Source organism: Centropristis striata, chromosome 22 (assembly GCF_030273125.1).
Source record: "Centropristis striata isolate RG_2023a ecotype Rhode Island chromosome 22, C.striata_1.0, whole genome shotgun sequence".
In the NCBI taxonomy this organism is placed as follows: Eukaryota; Metazoa; Chordata; class Actinopteri; order Perciformes; family Serranidae; genus Centropristis; species Centropristis striata.
The window spans coordinates 7,027,037-7,039,932 of record NC_081538.1 but is presented as its reverse complement, the minus strand read 5'-3'; the positions used below and the strand labels follow the sequence as shown (position 1 = coordinate 7,039,932).

General features: G+C 41.0%; 1 protein-coding gene across 1 annotated transcript in view; it reads left to right on the top strand.

Annotated features, from left to right (window-relative positions):
* Positions 1-12,896, top strand: part of znf800b (zinc finger protein 800b) — a 38,550-nt gene that overhangs the window by 21,007 nt on the left and 4,647 nt on the right. The window contains exons 5-11 of the mRNA XM_059325793.1: positions 2,879-2,974; positions 5,811-5,954; positions 8,475-8,649; positions 8,819-8,993; positions 9,198-9,360; positions 9,716-10,077; positions 11,006-12,175. Coding sequence (XP_059181776.1) covers positions 2,879-2,974; positions 5,811-5,954; positions 8,475-8,649; positions 8,819-8,993; positions 9,198-9,360; positions 9,716-10,077; positions 11,006-12,175 — 2,285 coding nt within the window. The remainder of the gene's footprint in view (positions 1-2,878; positions 2,975-5,810; positions 5,955-8,474; positions 8,650-8,818; positions 8,994-9,197; positions 9,361-9,715; positions 10,078-11,005; positions 12,176-12,896) is intronic.

Sequence of the window (12,896 nt, the reverse complement as noted above, 5' to 3'; positions counted from 1 at the left end):
ATTTTAATTTTGAACTTTTCATCAACTGTTCAGACTTGCAAAGTAATCATATCTCTGTCACAACGTGCGAAAGCTTATCTTTCTGTTTTGGTTTGTGGCAACTTACATAAAAATAAGCACAGAAATTTTGCTGATTCAGAATTAGGCCAGACTTATCTGTCTTTCTCAGGTTGAGCTTGTCCTGAAACTACAGACAGCAAGTGTGTTTCACGCCCCCAAAGCCAAGCAAACACTTTGATATTGGATTATAAAATGTACTACAGGGCTATTAAAGCTGCAGTTATGATGATGTAATGTTTTATAGTGAATGCTGACATGTTTTTTCTTTCCTTCCTTCCTTTTGGCCCGGCTGCCCATGTTCCTCTCACTGTAGCTTTCCTCCTAAAACACAAAAAAGTGTCTTGATTCAGATGTAAATCCCGCTACTGTGAGTTAATTTCTAACAGTGCTACTGAGGAACGCGCCACTTCTAGTAAAAGGAAGCTGTTTGCGTGCACTGACGTTCCTGATTGGTTGATCTTTGACCCTCTTGCAGAGGGGGGTTGTGGAGGTCGGTGGGTCGCTGACCTGCCCCGCTGGGATTATAGCAGCTTGACGTGGAGAGGTGTGGGGGGATGGGAATGGGGAAAACACATTCTGTCACACATTAATACATAATCTGCATCTGTGTATCTGTCAGAACTGTTCACACAGTTGTCATTCACATTTCTAGATCTCTTTCTGACTGCGTCTCTGTGGGTGTGTCGGTCTATCTGCTGGCCTTTTTTTGCTTTGTGTCTGTTCCTCTGTCTGTTTCTTAGTCACCTACACACACACACACACACACACACACACACACACACACACACGCATACTTGCGCTACTTACCCTGAAGTATGGGTCTCTGTCCTTGTGTGTGTGCATTCAAGCATTTATGGGGCCAACAAGACTTTATGCAAGGTCTTTTCATCTGACCAGAAGGGATATAATCTTGGAGAAAAACTGAAAAAATAATCGGAATTCTGTCATAACAAAAGAGACAAAAAACCTATATATATATATATATATATATATATATATATATATATATATATATATATATATATATATATATATATGATGTGTGTGTGTTGACATAAAGAAACAAATCACATCATTGTCTTATGATTGACAATAGTGTGTCTTTGCTAAACATAAATTGTAGTTTGTAGGCTGTAATTGAAGTGCGTCAGGCTTCAAAGACCAAACAAACAGTGGACATTTGTCACAGCTGGAAACACTGACAATGTTTTTATTTGCAGCTTTGTTCCAGTCATAGCTGTTTTGCTGCAGCAGAATTGATGTTCTCCCTGTCACCTCCTTTCACATAAATATAATGTGAGAAATTAGACTTTGCATTTGAGGTGATTACAGGGTCTGTCGCGTTGTTTGCCAGTGTAATTGGCCTGCTCGCGTGGCTGTTTACCCCTCTCTGTTTGTTTGCCCATCGCCATGAAATGTTAACATGATATTGATGTAAAAATTAAAACGATCAAATAAAGAAAATGCATGAAAAAGGGCGGAATGAGAGCTCTTTCCCTCACAGCAATCCATCTTAGTGGCCCATTGTGGGTCATGGAGCCATAGTCGACTTGCATCAATAATGCAGGCGCCACGTCCCCACTCCTGCTATTTTATTTTTAATGTTTCATACAAAGGAAAAATAAAATTGTTTGGCACTTGAATCAATAAGTAAAAATAACACCCTCAAGGCGTATTTGTGTATTCCCGACAGAAATGTGTTTTGGACTTTTATGGTGTTTTAAAAAGGAAGAATGAATTTGTTCTCTGCAGCGTTTGAGTCAGGATTGGCAGAAGACAGACCAACCTTTTTTCTTTAGAAAAAGACATAAAACCTATTTTAAAATAAATCTTGTATCTAAATTGCATTTATATTGCACACATAGTGCTGAATTGCACATATATTTATTTTAGCCATTTACCTAGTGCTGTTACTGGCTAGAATGGGTTGGAGCAGGTGCAATAGTGCAATATTTTAACTTTACTATATCAACAAAGCTTACAAGGAACCAGAAATGTCAAGGGTGAATGCCTCACTGCTCTTTCAATATTATTGTGGCAATCAAATGATTTGAACTGAAGATCGCATGAAAGCAGGTCAGTAAATTAAACCCAACACTAAACCCCTACCAGCACCAGGGTCACTGCTCTCAGGTTGCTGACCCTGCACTCCCTGGTGATTGAGGTCGTGCACAAGCAAAACATTTTCCAATACATGTCGGTGCTTTTCCTCCTGGTTGCATTCCTGTTTTGCCTGATAAAGTGGCACCGTGTGACACCAAAGCTGAAGTATCAGATGCTGTGCTGGCTCTCAACACTGTTGGACTAAGCACAATATTTTTTTTGGTCATCAGCATGCCTTTGGCCCCCCCCACTGCATGTTTACCAACACTTGAACTTGTAGTCCTCTGAACGAGCATTACAGACAGATTAAATGTTTTTTCATTACTCTTTTAATGTCTGCACAATTTCCTTTCTGATAAAATCCTTGATAACTAGGGAATGGCTGTATTTAATGATGAAGTGAAATTATAAGGAAAAGACAGGTGACCTGCTTTCTCATCGTCATCCTTTAGTGTGTGTGTGTGTGTGTGTGTGTGTGTGTGTGTGTGTGTGTTAGCATGGAGGTAATGAGGTCAGAGTGAATCACTGTCTCATACAATCCTCATTGTCCGATTGTGATTGTGTGTGTACCCCTTAAGCACACTGCAATATACTTTGTGTTTTACCAGCTCCCCAGAGCTCCCAGGTGATGGTGTATATCTCCATGACTGTCATACTCTGATGTAATTATAAGCTAGCTTTTGATAAAATGCAATCTCTCTCTCCTGCTCTCCAGGTCTCTGTGTGGAGCCTGGAGATCCTCCTCTGCTCCAGCAGCCTCTGCAGACCTCCAAGTCTGGGATTCAGCAGATAATTGAATGCTTCCGCTCAGGTTTGTGTCTCTTTCTTATTATCCATTCATTTTTTATTTATTATTATTTATGATGCAGGCACAGCACAAGTGTTTTTGTAGACGAGAGAAATGGTTTCAGTCTCCGTCTTTATTGCCCTTCAATATTGAAAACTGATAATGAAAAAGAGGACGAAAGCAAGAAATAGAGCAGACTAATTTTTAATGAAATATATTGTTAGCCTTCTGTCAACAGCAGTCCATCACTTAAATCACTTTAGCACTTCCTCTAGCTGATTCACAATGACGGCTTTCCAGTGGTTCATTGCTGGGAAGCAGTAAGTGTAATGCTTTAGCGGGAAATACTTGCTTTGCATTAACATTATGTTTACACAGCAGTTTCAACAGCGGTTTCTTTCTCTCTTGTTTCAGACATGACATAGACGTGTTTTGAGTCAGACAAGTTGAGTTTAGCGCGACGACCAGAGCTGCTTACAGGGTCGAAGCTAAAGTTGTGTTTCCATTCAGTTTCCAAGAAGTTAAGTTAAATATATAATAAATAGATAAAATAAGCTCTACCTGGACGACAGTAAAACACTGCTTACATAAATGCATCAATAATAGTAATAATAATAATCCAGTAATATATTTAGAATATAAAACTGATACTTTTGTACTCTATTGAAGTACGTTTTGAATGCAGGACTTTTACTTGTAGTGGAGTAATTCTGCAGTGTGGTATTAGTACTTTTTCCAAAGTAAGTGTTCTGAATACTTTTTCCACCACTGGCCCCATGTACATCAACTGGTTCAGAGCGTATTGATCAGGCTACAGTGTATTTTGGTCAGAATGTGGCACTATAGACTACTAGAGGCTTAAAAAGAGTAGAAGAAGCAACGGTTGCAAACCGGAAACAAGACCAGTCACAAAGGCCATCTAACCCACCGACAATATTTAAAAAAATGTAGAGAGGTCTTCAGGAATTTGGTTCAAATGGGCAAGTTGAATTGTTTTTTCCTGTCCACTAGTATTGGCCTTGTTGTCATGCCAGTGTCCCTATTAGTGAGTGTTGCCGTTTCCATACAGCTCTTTTAATGTGATGCTTCAACTGTGCTTCAAAATAACTAAACAGAAACACAACCTGTCACTGTCTGCAATGCTCTCAGGAAGGGAGATCATATTACCTGCTATTATGGTATAAAATCATGCAAACATCACAGTTGCATACTTACTGAACTGGTGGTGAAAGAGAAATAGGCAATCAATTCTGAAAGAGAGGGAAAAAAACATGTAAAAGGCCTCAATTGTTTTGTGTGTTTGACAGCAAATTACTGTGTGAGTCACCCCAAGTGTGTGTGTGTGTGTGTGTGTGTGTGTGTGTCTGTGTGTGTGTGTGTGTGTGTGTGTGTGTGTGTGTGTGTGTGTGTGCTGCACACGTGTGAGTAAAATGTCCTGCAGAGCATACGATATAATAGATGCCGCTACTTCGACAAAATATGAGTCAGATATCCAGCAAAGTACTGAATAGTTCCACATGGCCAAACTGAATTGTAATTGAACATATGAGTCACCAGGCTGATGACAATGACGGAAAAAGTAAAGGTGACGGCATTGGTGACGCAAAAGTTGGTGCACTTAACCCAAAGGCAATAATCATCTGAGTCCTTTAAAATGTCAATGAGATTTTTATTGAGATGAGACACATTTAGCTCACAGACATTTTACAAAGACTGGAATTGATCCATTCTCTGTTTCTCTGTTCTCTCTCAACAATATTGATGATGTGAGATCATATAAATGCCTATAGTTTACAGTAATTTTCATATTTCAGCTGTTTCAGCAAGATGTTATTGAAGAAACATTGAGACTGATGCGGGTACTGATTTCAGAGGGGGAAAATCATGGATAACTGATATGGGGGCGGATTCAGTAATTTTATTAGCTGGAATGAAAATAGACCTTTTTATGTGGATTGTGCACTGATTTTTCCCCACTCTGCAAATGTACCCAGAGAGCTACTTTCTCAAACATAAATCTTCATTAAATAATATTTAACGTTGTTATACACTATTATACATTATACAAACAATGTATAACAACATTACTGTTCAATTTTTGTTAATTGCTGGCAATTTAAGAAAAAGAATACAAAAAAAGAATAACTAACACCATTTCTAAATCACACCAAGCAACATTCTCTGCTTTATATGTTGTGTTAAAAAGTTTTGATACAGCATATACACCGATACCGATATGCCTTTAATAATAATAATAATTTAATATTGGCCGATAAGATCTGCCCACCTACAGGTGCATCTAAAAAAAATAGAATATCATAGAATTATTATTATTAGAATATCAAGTTTATTTATGCAGTAATTCAATTCAAAAAGTGGAAATAACGCATTATATTGATCCATTACCCACAGAATGAAACATTTCATGTCTTAATTTATTTTATTTCTTCTAATTATAATGATTATGGCTTACATGTAATGATGACCTAAAATTCAGTGTCTCAAAAAAATGGAATATTACAAAAGAACAATTTTAAAAAGTATGTTTAATGTGGAAATGTTGGCCTCTGAAAGTATGTCCTTCTATATGCACTCAATACTTGGTTGGGGATATTTGACTTGAACTCCTGGAAATGGACTTTTCCGTGATATTCTCATGTATTGAGATGCACCTGTATCTGTGCAGTGTATTTTATCACTTTAACACTGGACTCACCACCAGGATACAACATTGAAAGTCCTTTCCAACAAATACAACAATGGGTTACATTTTTAAATTATACCCCGTTTACTATGTCACTGGTATACGTCTTGTAATTCTCCCTTCTTATAATCATTATTGCCTTTCTTCGGCTTGCAGGCACGAGCCAGCTGAAGCACATGCTGCTGAGAGAAGTGGACACCATCTTTGAGTGTAAACTGTGTCGCAGTCTGTTCCGAGGCCTGCCCAACCTCATCACACACAAGGAGTATTACTGCCTATCACGGCTGCCTGAACCCGACGGTTAGTGACACAACACATCAGCATGCAGACACACACACAGACACAAACACGTCTAGAATACTTACACTATTAAAAAAATCAAAGCAAAAAAACAAACAAACATAGGAGATAAAATGACCATAAAATCAATAGAGATAAAACATAATCTGCCAGAGCCAAGGCCAGAAGTTTTGTACATGCTGAGGACATGCAAATGCAAATGTACAGATCACACAGAGACTCCTTGAACCAGGCAGGGATCAAACTGACTTGAGCCCAGCAGCCATACACACCTAGTTTAGTTAAGACTCAAACCTATACACAGAATCATTGATTACTCTAACGTCTCCTCAGGCTTCTCCACATTTTACTTTCATATTCTGTCACTCCAAGGTTTCTCCTCTCTCTTTCACACCATCTGTCTCCTACTCATTATTCTCCTCTTATCTCCTCTGTCTGCACGCTGTGCTCTTTCATTCTTTTTGCACACAAACTAACATGCACATTGTACCATGTTCAATCCATCAATCATTCCCATCACTCATAGTGCAACTTCTGCTCTCCTCTCCTCTCATAACACTAAGGAAATTGACTTTGATCTGGCGCCATTTGTGTTTTATCTACTTCTCATTAGGCACAGTGTGTGTCCACGTCTCTATTCTTTGCTACTCAGAAGTGGTAGGAGACTCAGGGAAAGGATGAAGCCTAGGAGACTCTTCAAGTGATTTTCTCTGTTCTAATTCAGCTCTCCTCCTAAAAGAGAAATCAATCTTTCGTATAATCCAAACGGTCAATTATATTTTACACAGCTTTATCCACTGTAATGATTGTTGTTGTAAAAAAAAAAGAAGTACAAAACTTTATTTCATCACAATCTTCTTGTGTTAATTAAGTTTTACCTCTGCTTAATTTTTCTCACTCAAGAGTCCGTTACCGGCGACTGAAAGTGTATCGTATTGTTATTTTGATAAATGACTTAATTGGTGTCTGTTTTTCACCATTGAGACACTGGACATTAATTGTGTGGTTACTGGATAAACTTAATGTTTTTCCTTTGAAACATTCGATTTTTCACCACCCAGCCTTGACAGCAGACCTATACAGTCTCCAGCGATGATTTGTGGTCCATTTTTAGGAGTAGCTTAAATTCAATTCCTCTCTTTCCATCCTCTCTTTATCTCCTTGGTAAGAAATAAACTCGCACATTTACCAAAAGAGGAATACGCACATAAAGGAGGCTTTGGAGAGGCAAAATAATTGCATTCACTCTAAGAGAAAGCACTGTGCGGATAACATTATGTGCCAAACCAGAGGAGCACAAACAGAAAATGTTTTGTAGCTGGAGACCCTCATCTTCTCAGTACATAAATAGAGTCACACAAACCCCATCCACAGTGCGTCTTCGTGTGGGCATTTTAAATGTATTCGGAAAAAATAAAAGAGAATTGAAGAAAGAGGGGTGACTGGCCTCTGTGAGATGGTTTTGTCTTTTTAGATTTTGGGTTTTTTTTCTGATTCAGAGAGTGGCAGGTTCGGCTGCAGCATCTTGGACCAATGACAGTTTGAGAGGACCGATGCAGCTGATGCATACACTTTTGCTGTTAAGAGTTAAGTTACTTCAGGTTAGGTTAGATATACTTCACCCCAAAGATGACAATTTGGCAAATAATTACTCACTTGTGTTACCTTGAATTTTTTGAAAAAACTTTTTGCATGCTTCCATGCAGGAGCTGGCTGAATTCTCTAGGAGCTAAGTTTATATATACCTATCTTGCAACCTACAGTTATTTTCATACAATCATACTAATGAGGATTTATGTTGATTCAAAAGTAGTTAATGGGAGAGTAATCCACCATTCATAATGTGACGACCATTTATTTTAACTTTTGTTACTGGTGGCTTATATTCCTTTTTTAAATTTAAATTCCAACCTTAATAATGAAGTAATATTTATGATATAAATCAATTGAATAGGTTTATATAGCCTGCATGAAGCAGCGCATTAAGAACACATGGGGGGAAGTATCTAAGGTTCTCTTTTAGTAGTCCATCTTCAGAACATTGTATTTTCATCAGGCTGACCCACGTCAATAACATCCACCGTTGCATAATTACGTTGTGTAAGTGCAATTGAAGCACTTTTCTTGAGTCCTTTTGAATTCTCCCGTTACATCTTTTCTTGACCTCGTGACGTTTTCCATCGAGGTCAAGGAAAAGTGCTTCAAAGGACAAAAGACGACATTTTTCTGACTATTCAACCGCAGCCCAAGTGCAAAGAACACCGTGAGTAGTTCAGGGGCCCTGGGAAATTCAAGCATCCGCATCAAAAGTGACATAGGAAAACTCTGCCTGCTTAAAAATATTTAAGTTAGCAACTGGCATTGATCAGAGCGTCTTAAGGAAGTTTTGTATGTATGTAGAGTAAACATAATATTGCGGATTAGACCAAACTAGTAATAAACCCTCTTTTTAATTGCTATGATGTTTATTTTACATTTTTATTATAATTTTTTGGGGGGGGGATTGTTTATCATTTTTAGGTCCGTCTGGTGAGGACAGACAGAGCGTGGCCATGAAGGATTTATTGGAGGCCATATATCCCAGAGCCCCAGACTATGTAGTCCGGCTGGAGCCCATTCAGACCACTTCCAAGGCCGTGTTCCAGTACCTCACCACAGAGGAGGAGCTGGCTAGATATCCATCCCACACACCCAGGTAGGTGATATGCTGATGGTATGAAATGCACTGTAACTTTAAAACTGTTGTTGTTCGTTGTTCACAGGGCAGCACTACACGCTTCATCAGCACAAATCCAGTTTGTGGAATTTGTTTTTTTTAATAGACTTACATTGTCTGTGATTGTTTGTCTCAACATCCTTCACAGTGCCAGAGAGAGTCCGGTTGCTTGGGAAGGGGAAGCAGTGGAGGGTGTGGACAACAACCAGCCAGGAGGGCCGGAGAGCCACAGCAGCCCGGGACAGGGACAGAGGAGATGGGAGGGTGAGGAGGAGGCTAAAGAGGAGCAGCCACAGCACGAAGACGAGGGCTCCACTAGTGGGGTAGGTGACTGGACCGGTCAGGAAGCACAAGTAACACAATAAAATCAGGGTTCTCAGAGTGAATATGCAAGTCAGAAGAGTCTAAAGAGAGATACCCAGCATTGCTGAGAAGTTTTGCATTCTCAATGGCTGAATGACGATCTAATTTTCCACATTGCTTTGTTTATCATATTCAGTCAGTCTGTCTTTCTTATTGTTCTCCAGGTTGAGGATGTGACAATCTCCTGCTGTTTGTGCGGTCAGGACTTTAACTCGCGGCGCAGCATCAGGCGCCACTGCCGCAAAATGCACCAGACCAAACTGGAAGAGCTTCGAAAGTTCACAGAGACACGTACAGTTCCCACGAGCCTGCTCTCTATGGTTAAAGGTGAGTATTTATAGAAATTACAATGAAAAATATTGATTATGGGGATTAAGAATTGGAATGTCAACATTATGAATGAAGCTTGAAGCTTCAAACTTTCTGGTACAGCCCGGCATATAAATAAATAATACTGCACATTCAAGTGCTCAGTATTCTATATTTTGTTGGGGGAAAAATATGAAGCTGAGGTTTAGTCTTGTGACAAAGTATGTAATACTTTGGATCAGCGCCAAAGAAGTCTTCACTTCTGTCAGTTGACCTCTTGTCCACTATAATACAAAATGTATTATGTATTGTGTTCAATTTGTAGCTTTGTAAGAAACATATGAAATAATAATCATTGTTATTGTTTCTGGAGGTCGGCCAAGGACTCTCAGCACACCTACTGGAAAATCCTGCCCAGTGTGCTTCAAAACCTTCGCGACCAAAGCCAACGTGCGCCGTCACTTTGACGAGGTGCATCGTGGTCTACGGAGGGACACCATCACACCCAGCATCGCCTCGCGGCCCGGCCAGCCCTTCTCTCTGGAGGTCACACCGCCCAGAAAGAGCAACAACTCCTCCCCAACACGCAGCCAAAACCCCAAGCCCAACCCCGTGAACTCTAAACCAACGACCCCTAACCAGACCAAACCTCCGAGTCAGGCCCCGCCCACTCCACAGGCTGCCGCCGCCGCCTCATGCCGCTGCACGCTCTGCAAGAGGAACTACAGCTCTCAGGTTTGTTTGTTGTCCTAACAGCAACAAGTCTCAGGTGCTGGCAGCCAGAGGCGCACTGAAGTTGTTGTTGTTGTTGGTATTTTGTTATCCTAAAAGTCTGGGTAAAGCAAAAATATATATGTGATGTGAGTTGTCCACGCCACAGAAATATGTGTTATTAAACACCCAGTCAAATTTGAGTCAGAAAGAAAATTATAAAGTGTAAAATAATTGGTTTTAAAATAGTGAGAAAAATGAGCAATATTCTCTGCTCTGAACGCTGGGGGCGTGTCTGCTGAAGGCCTGAAACCTGACATCTCATATCCAACTTATGGAGAGTAAATCTTGTGTGTCTGTTTGGGTGTTCTGCAGTGCAGAGATCTGCTCCCCTGTTGGGTCTGTGTGCCACTGTTGGCAGTCAGCCAACAGTGGCACACAGACTCGTTGTCTTCGAAACAGAGGTCGTCATGACCACCTGCAGACAGTAACGGTTTACTTTAAGGTTCATAAAATGCTCCAGAATCAGCACATACGTAGGATATTACTAGACATTGTAATCTTCTGTGGCTATGACTGCTGACATGAGTTAACATTAGCTTCAGCAAACTTTATAAGTAAATGGATTAATGTTAGCCACTGTTGATAAAGACACTTATATAGTGTTGGGGGTGGAGTTATGATAAGGAAGCTCCAGTGCACCATTGAGCCATTATTTTAGACAGGCCCAAAAAATCCTGGACACAGAAATGGAGAAAAACTGTTTAATGGTTTAAAATTCAGTCATTTATATATTTTCTTCCATTAAGTTGTTTTATATGTTTTCAGCAATTTTTTTCATACAAATCTCTGATTTTACTTTACCCAGACTTTCATTGGTTGGAATAATTGATGCCTTTTGTAAAGCAGGGAAAATGTATCAATTAATCTTTCATTTTTCTGTGTATTTCAGCTCATGTTGAAGAGACACATGCGTATTGTCCACAAAATATACAGCGTGAAAAGTAACAGGTCTGCTCCCACGCCAGCCCCCACTCCTCCCACAGCCACTCCTAACAGTAGCAGCGCTCCCTTGGCCCCAACCAACAACATCCGAGTGAAGGAGGAAGCGGTAGAACCTTCAGAAGAAGAAGAGGAGGAGGAGGACATCGACAGCAGTCCGGCCCCGTCTCCTAGTGGCAGCACTGGGACAGCTAAAGTTGTTCCCGTGGTACCAAACACATTGAAGGTGAAGGAAGAAGAGGCCCCGCCGAGCCCAAAGGTGACGCCATCCTTACCTTCGTCCTCGTCGTCCTCCCGTAGCAACATGTGCAGCGGCAACGTGGCCACCAAAATGACCAAACTGTCAGTGGGCTTTGACTTCAAGCAGCTTTTCTGCAAACTGTGCAAGCGACAGTTCAGCTCACGTCAGAACTTGACAAAGCACATCGAGCTGCACACGGACGGCAACGACATCTTCATTAAGTTCTACCGCTGCCCCCTCTGTCGCTACGAGTCACGTCGCAAACGAGACGTCCTGCGCCACGTGACCGTGGTGCACAAGAAGTCGTCGGCGTACCTCGCCAAGATCATGCCCAAACTGGAGAGCCGGGCGGTGAAGAGGTTAGCCGAGGTCGTCCTCAACAGCCCGACGCCCAGCAAGAGGACAAGCGGCAGCATCAAAGAGGAAGTGAACGGACGTCACATTTCTTCATCATCCTCCTCCACTCCTTCACCTCCTGTCACTCGCAAGCAAGAGTGCTCCACTGCTGCCTCGACCGCCTCGTCAGCCTCCTCCTCTTCCTCCTCATTAGCCCCACCTCCCATCACTCGGAAACAGCAGGACATCTCATCGCCAGCGTTCACCCCGTCGCCCCCCGTCACCCGCAAGCAGGAAAGACAGCAGACGCACCAGCCTCCTCGTCCCATCAGCCCCCCTCTGACCCGCCGCAGCGAGAAACACACTCACCAACGCAACTTGTCCTCCACCTCCTCGCCCAGCAATCAAACCCCACACACACGGCGGCACGACGCTCAGTCGGAGAGCAGCGGCACGGGGTCGTCGTCCTCCACTGAAGTCAGAGTGACCAAGAATTTCTCCCTTCACGCCTGTGACCAGTGTGGACGCGCCTTTGCCAAGAAGGTATTGGTTTTTCAATTACTGACATAAATCTCTCCTCTTGTAAAAGAAACACTTTGTAGACTTTTTCCAGTGAGGGATAACACTCATCACCAAACTTTAAAAGAACAAAAAAGTAAAGCGCTACAGTGGGAATGATCAGCTTTATCCATTCCACTCTGAGGGGTCACTGTCAGGTCAATGGAGACTTTACGTGATCACCATCTGTGGTTGGATGTCAACTTTGATCAGAGTGCTTACATTTTTTTTAGATTAGATTGACGGAAAATCAATTGGCAACTATTTTGATAGTTGAAGTTTAAAAGTGATTTTTCATACTTGTCTGTATAAATTACAAGAAAATGGCTACTATGGATCCTTCTTTTTCCTTGTTGTGAAGGGTTGGGGAGGGATTTATGAGTTTTGAAGTATTTTGATTTTTCCCTTAATTAATTAAAATAAATAAACAATTGTGGGGGGGGGGGGGGGGGGTAATTTTTTCAAGCTAAAACATCAAATATTTTCAGTCTCCAGCTGAAATTATGTGAGCATCTGGTGTTTGTAGCTTCATATATTTTGCACATATTGAGTGTTTATATATATTGTGTTTGGGACTTTTAGGCAGATGCAAACTAGACATTGAAAGGGCATTTTTCACCTTTTTCTGATGCCAAAAAAGGCAGAAAAACAACCCAGACAATACACAGACATAATAAAACCATCATAAAAGGCTCCAAAAATCACT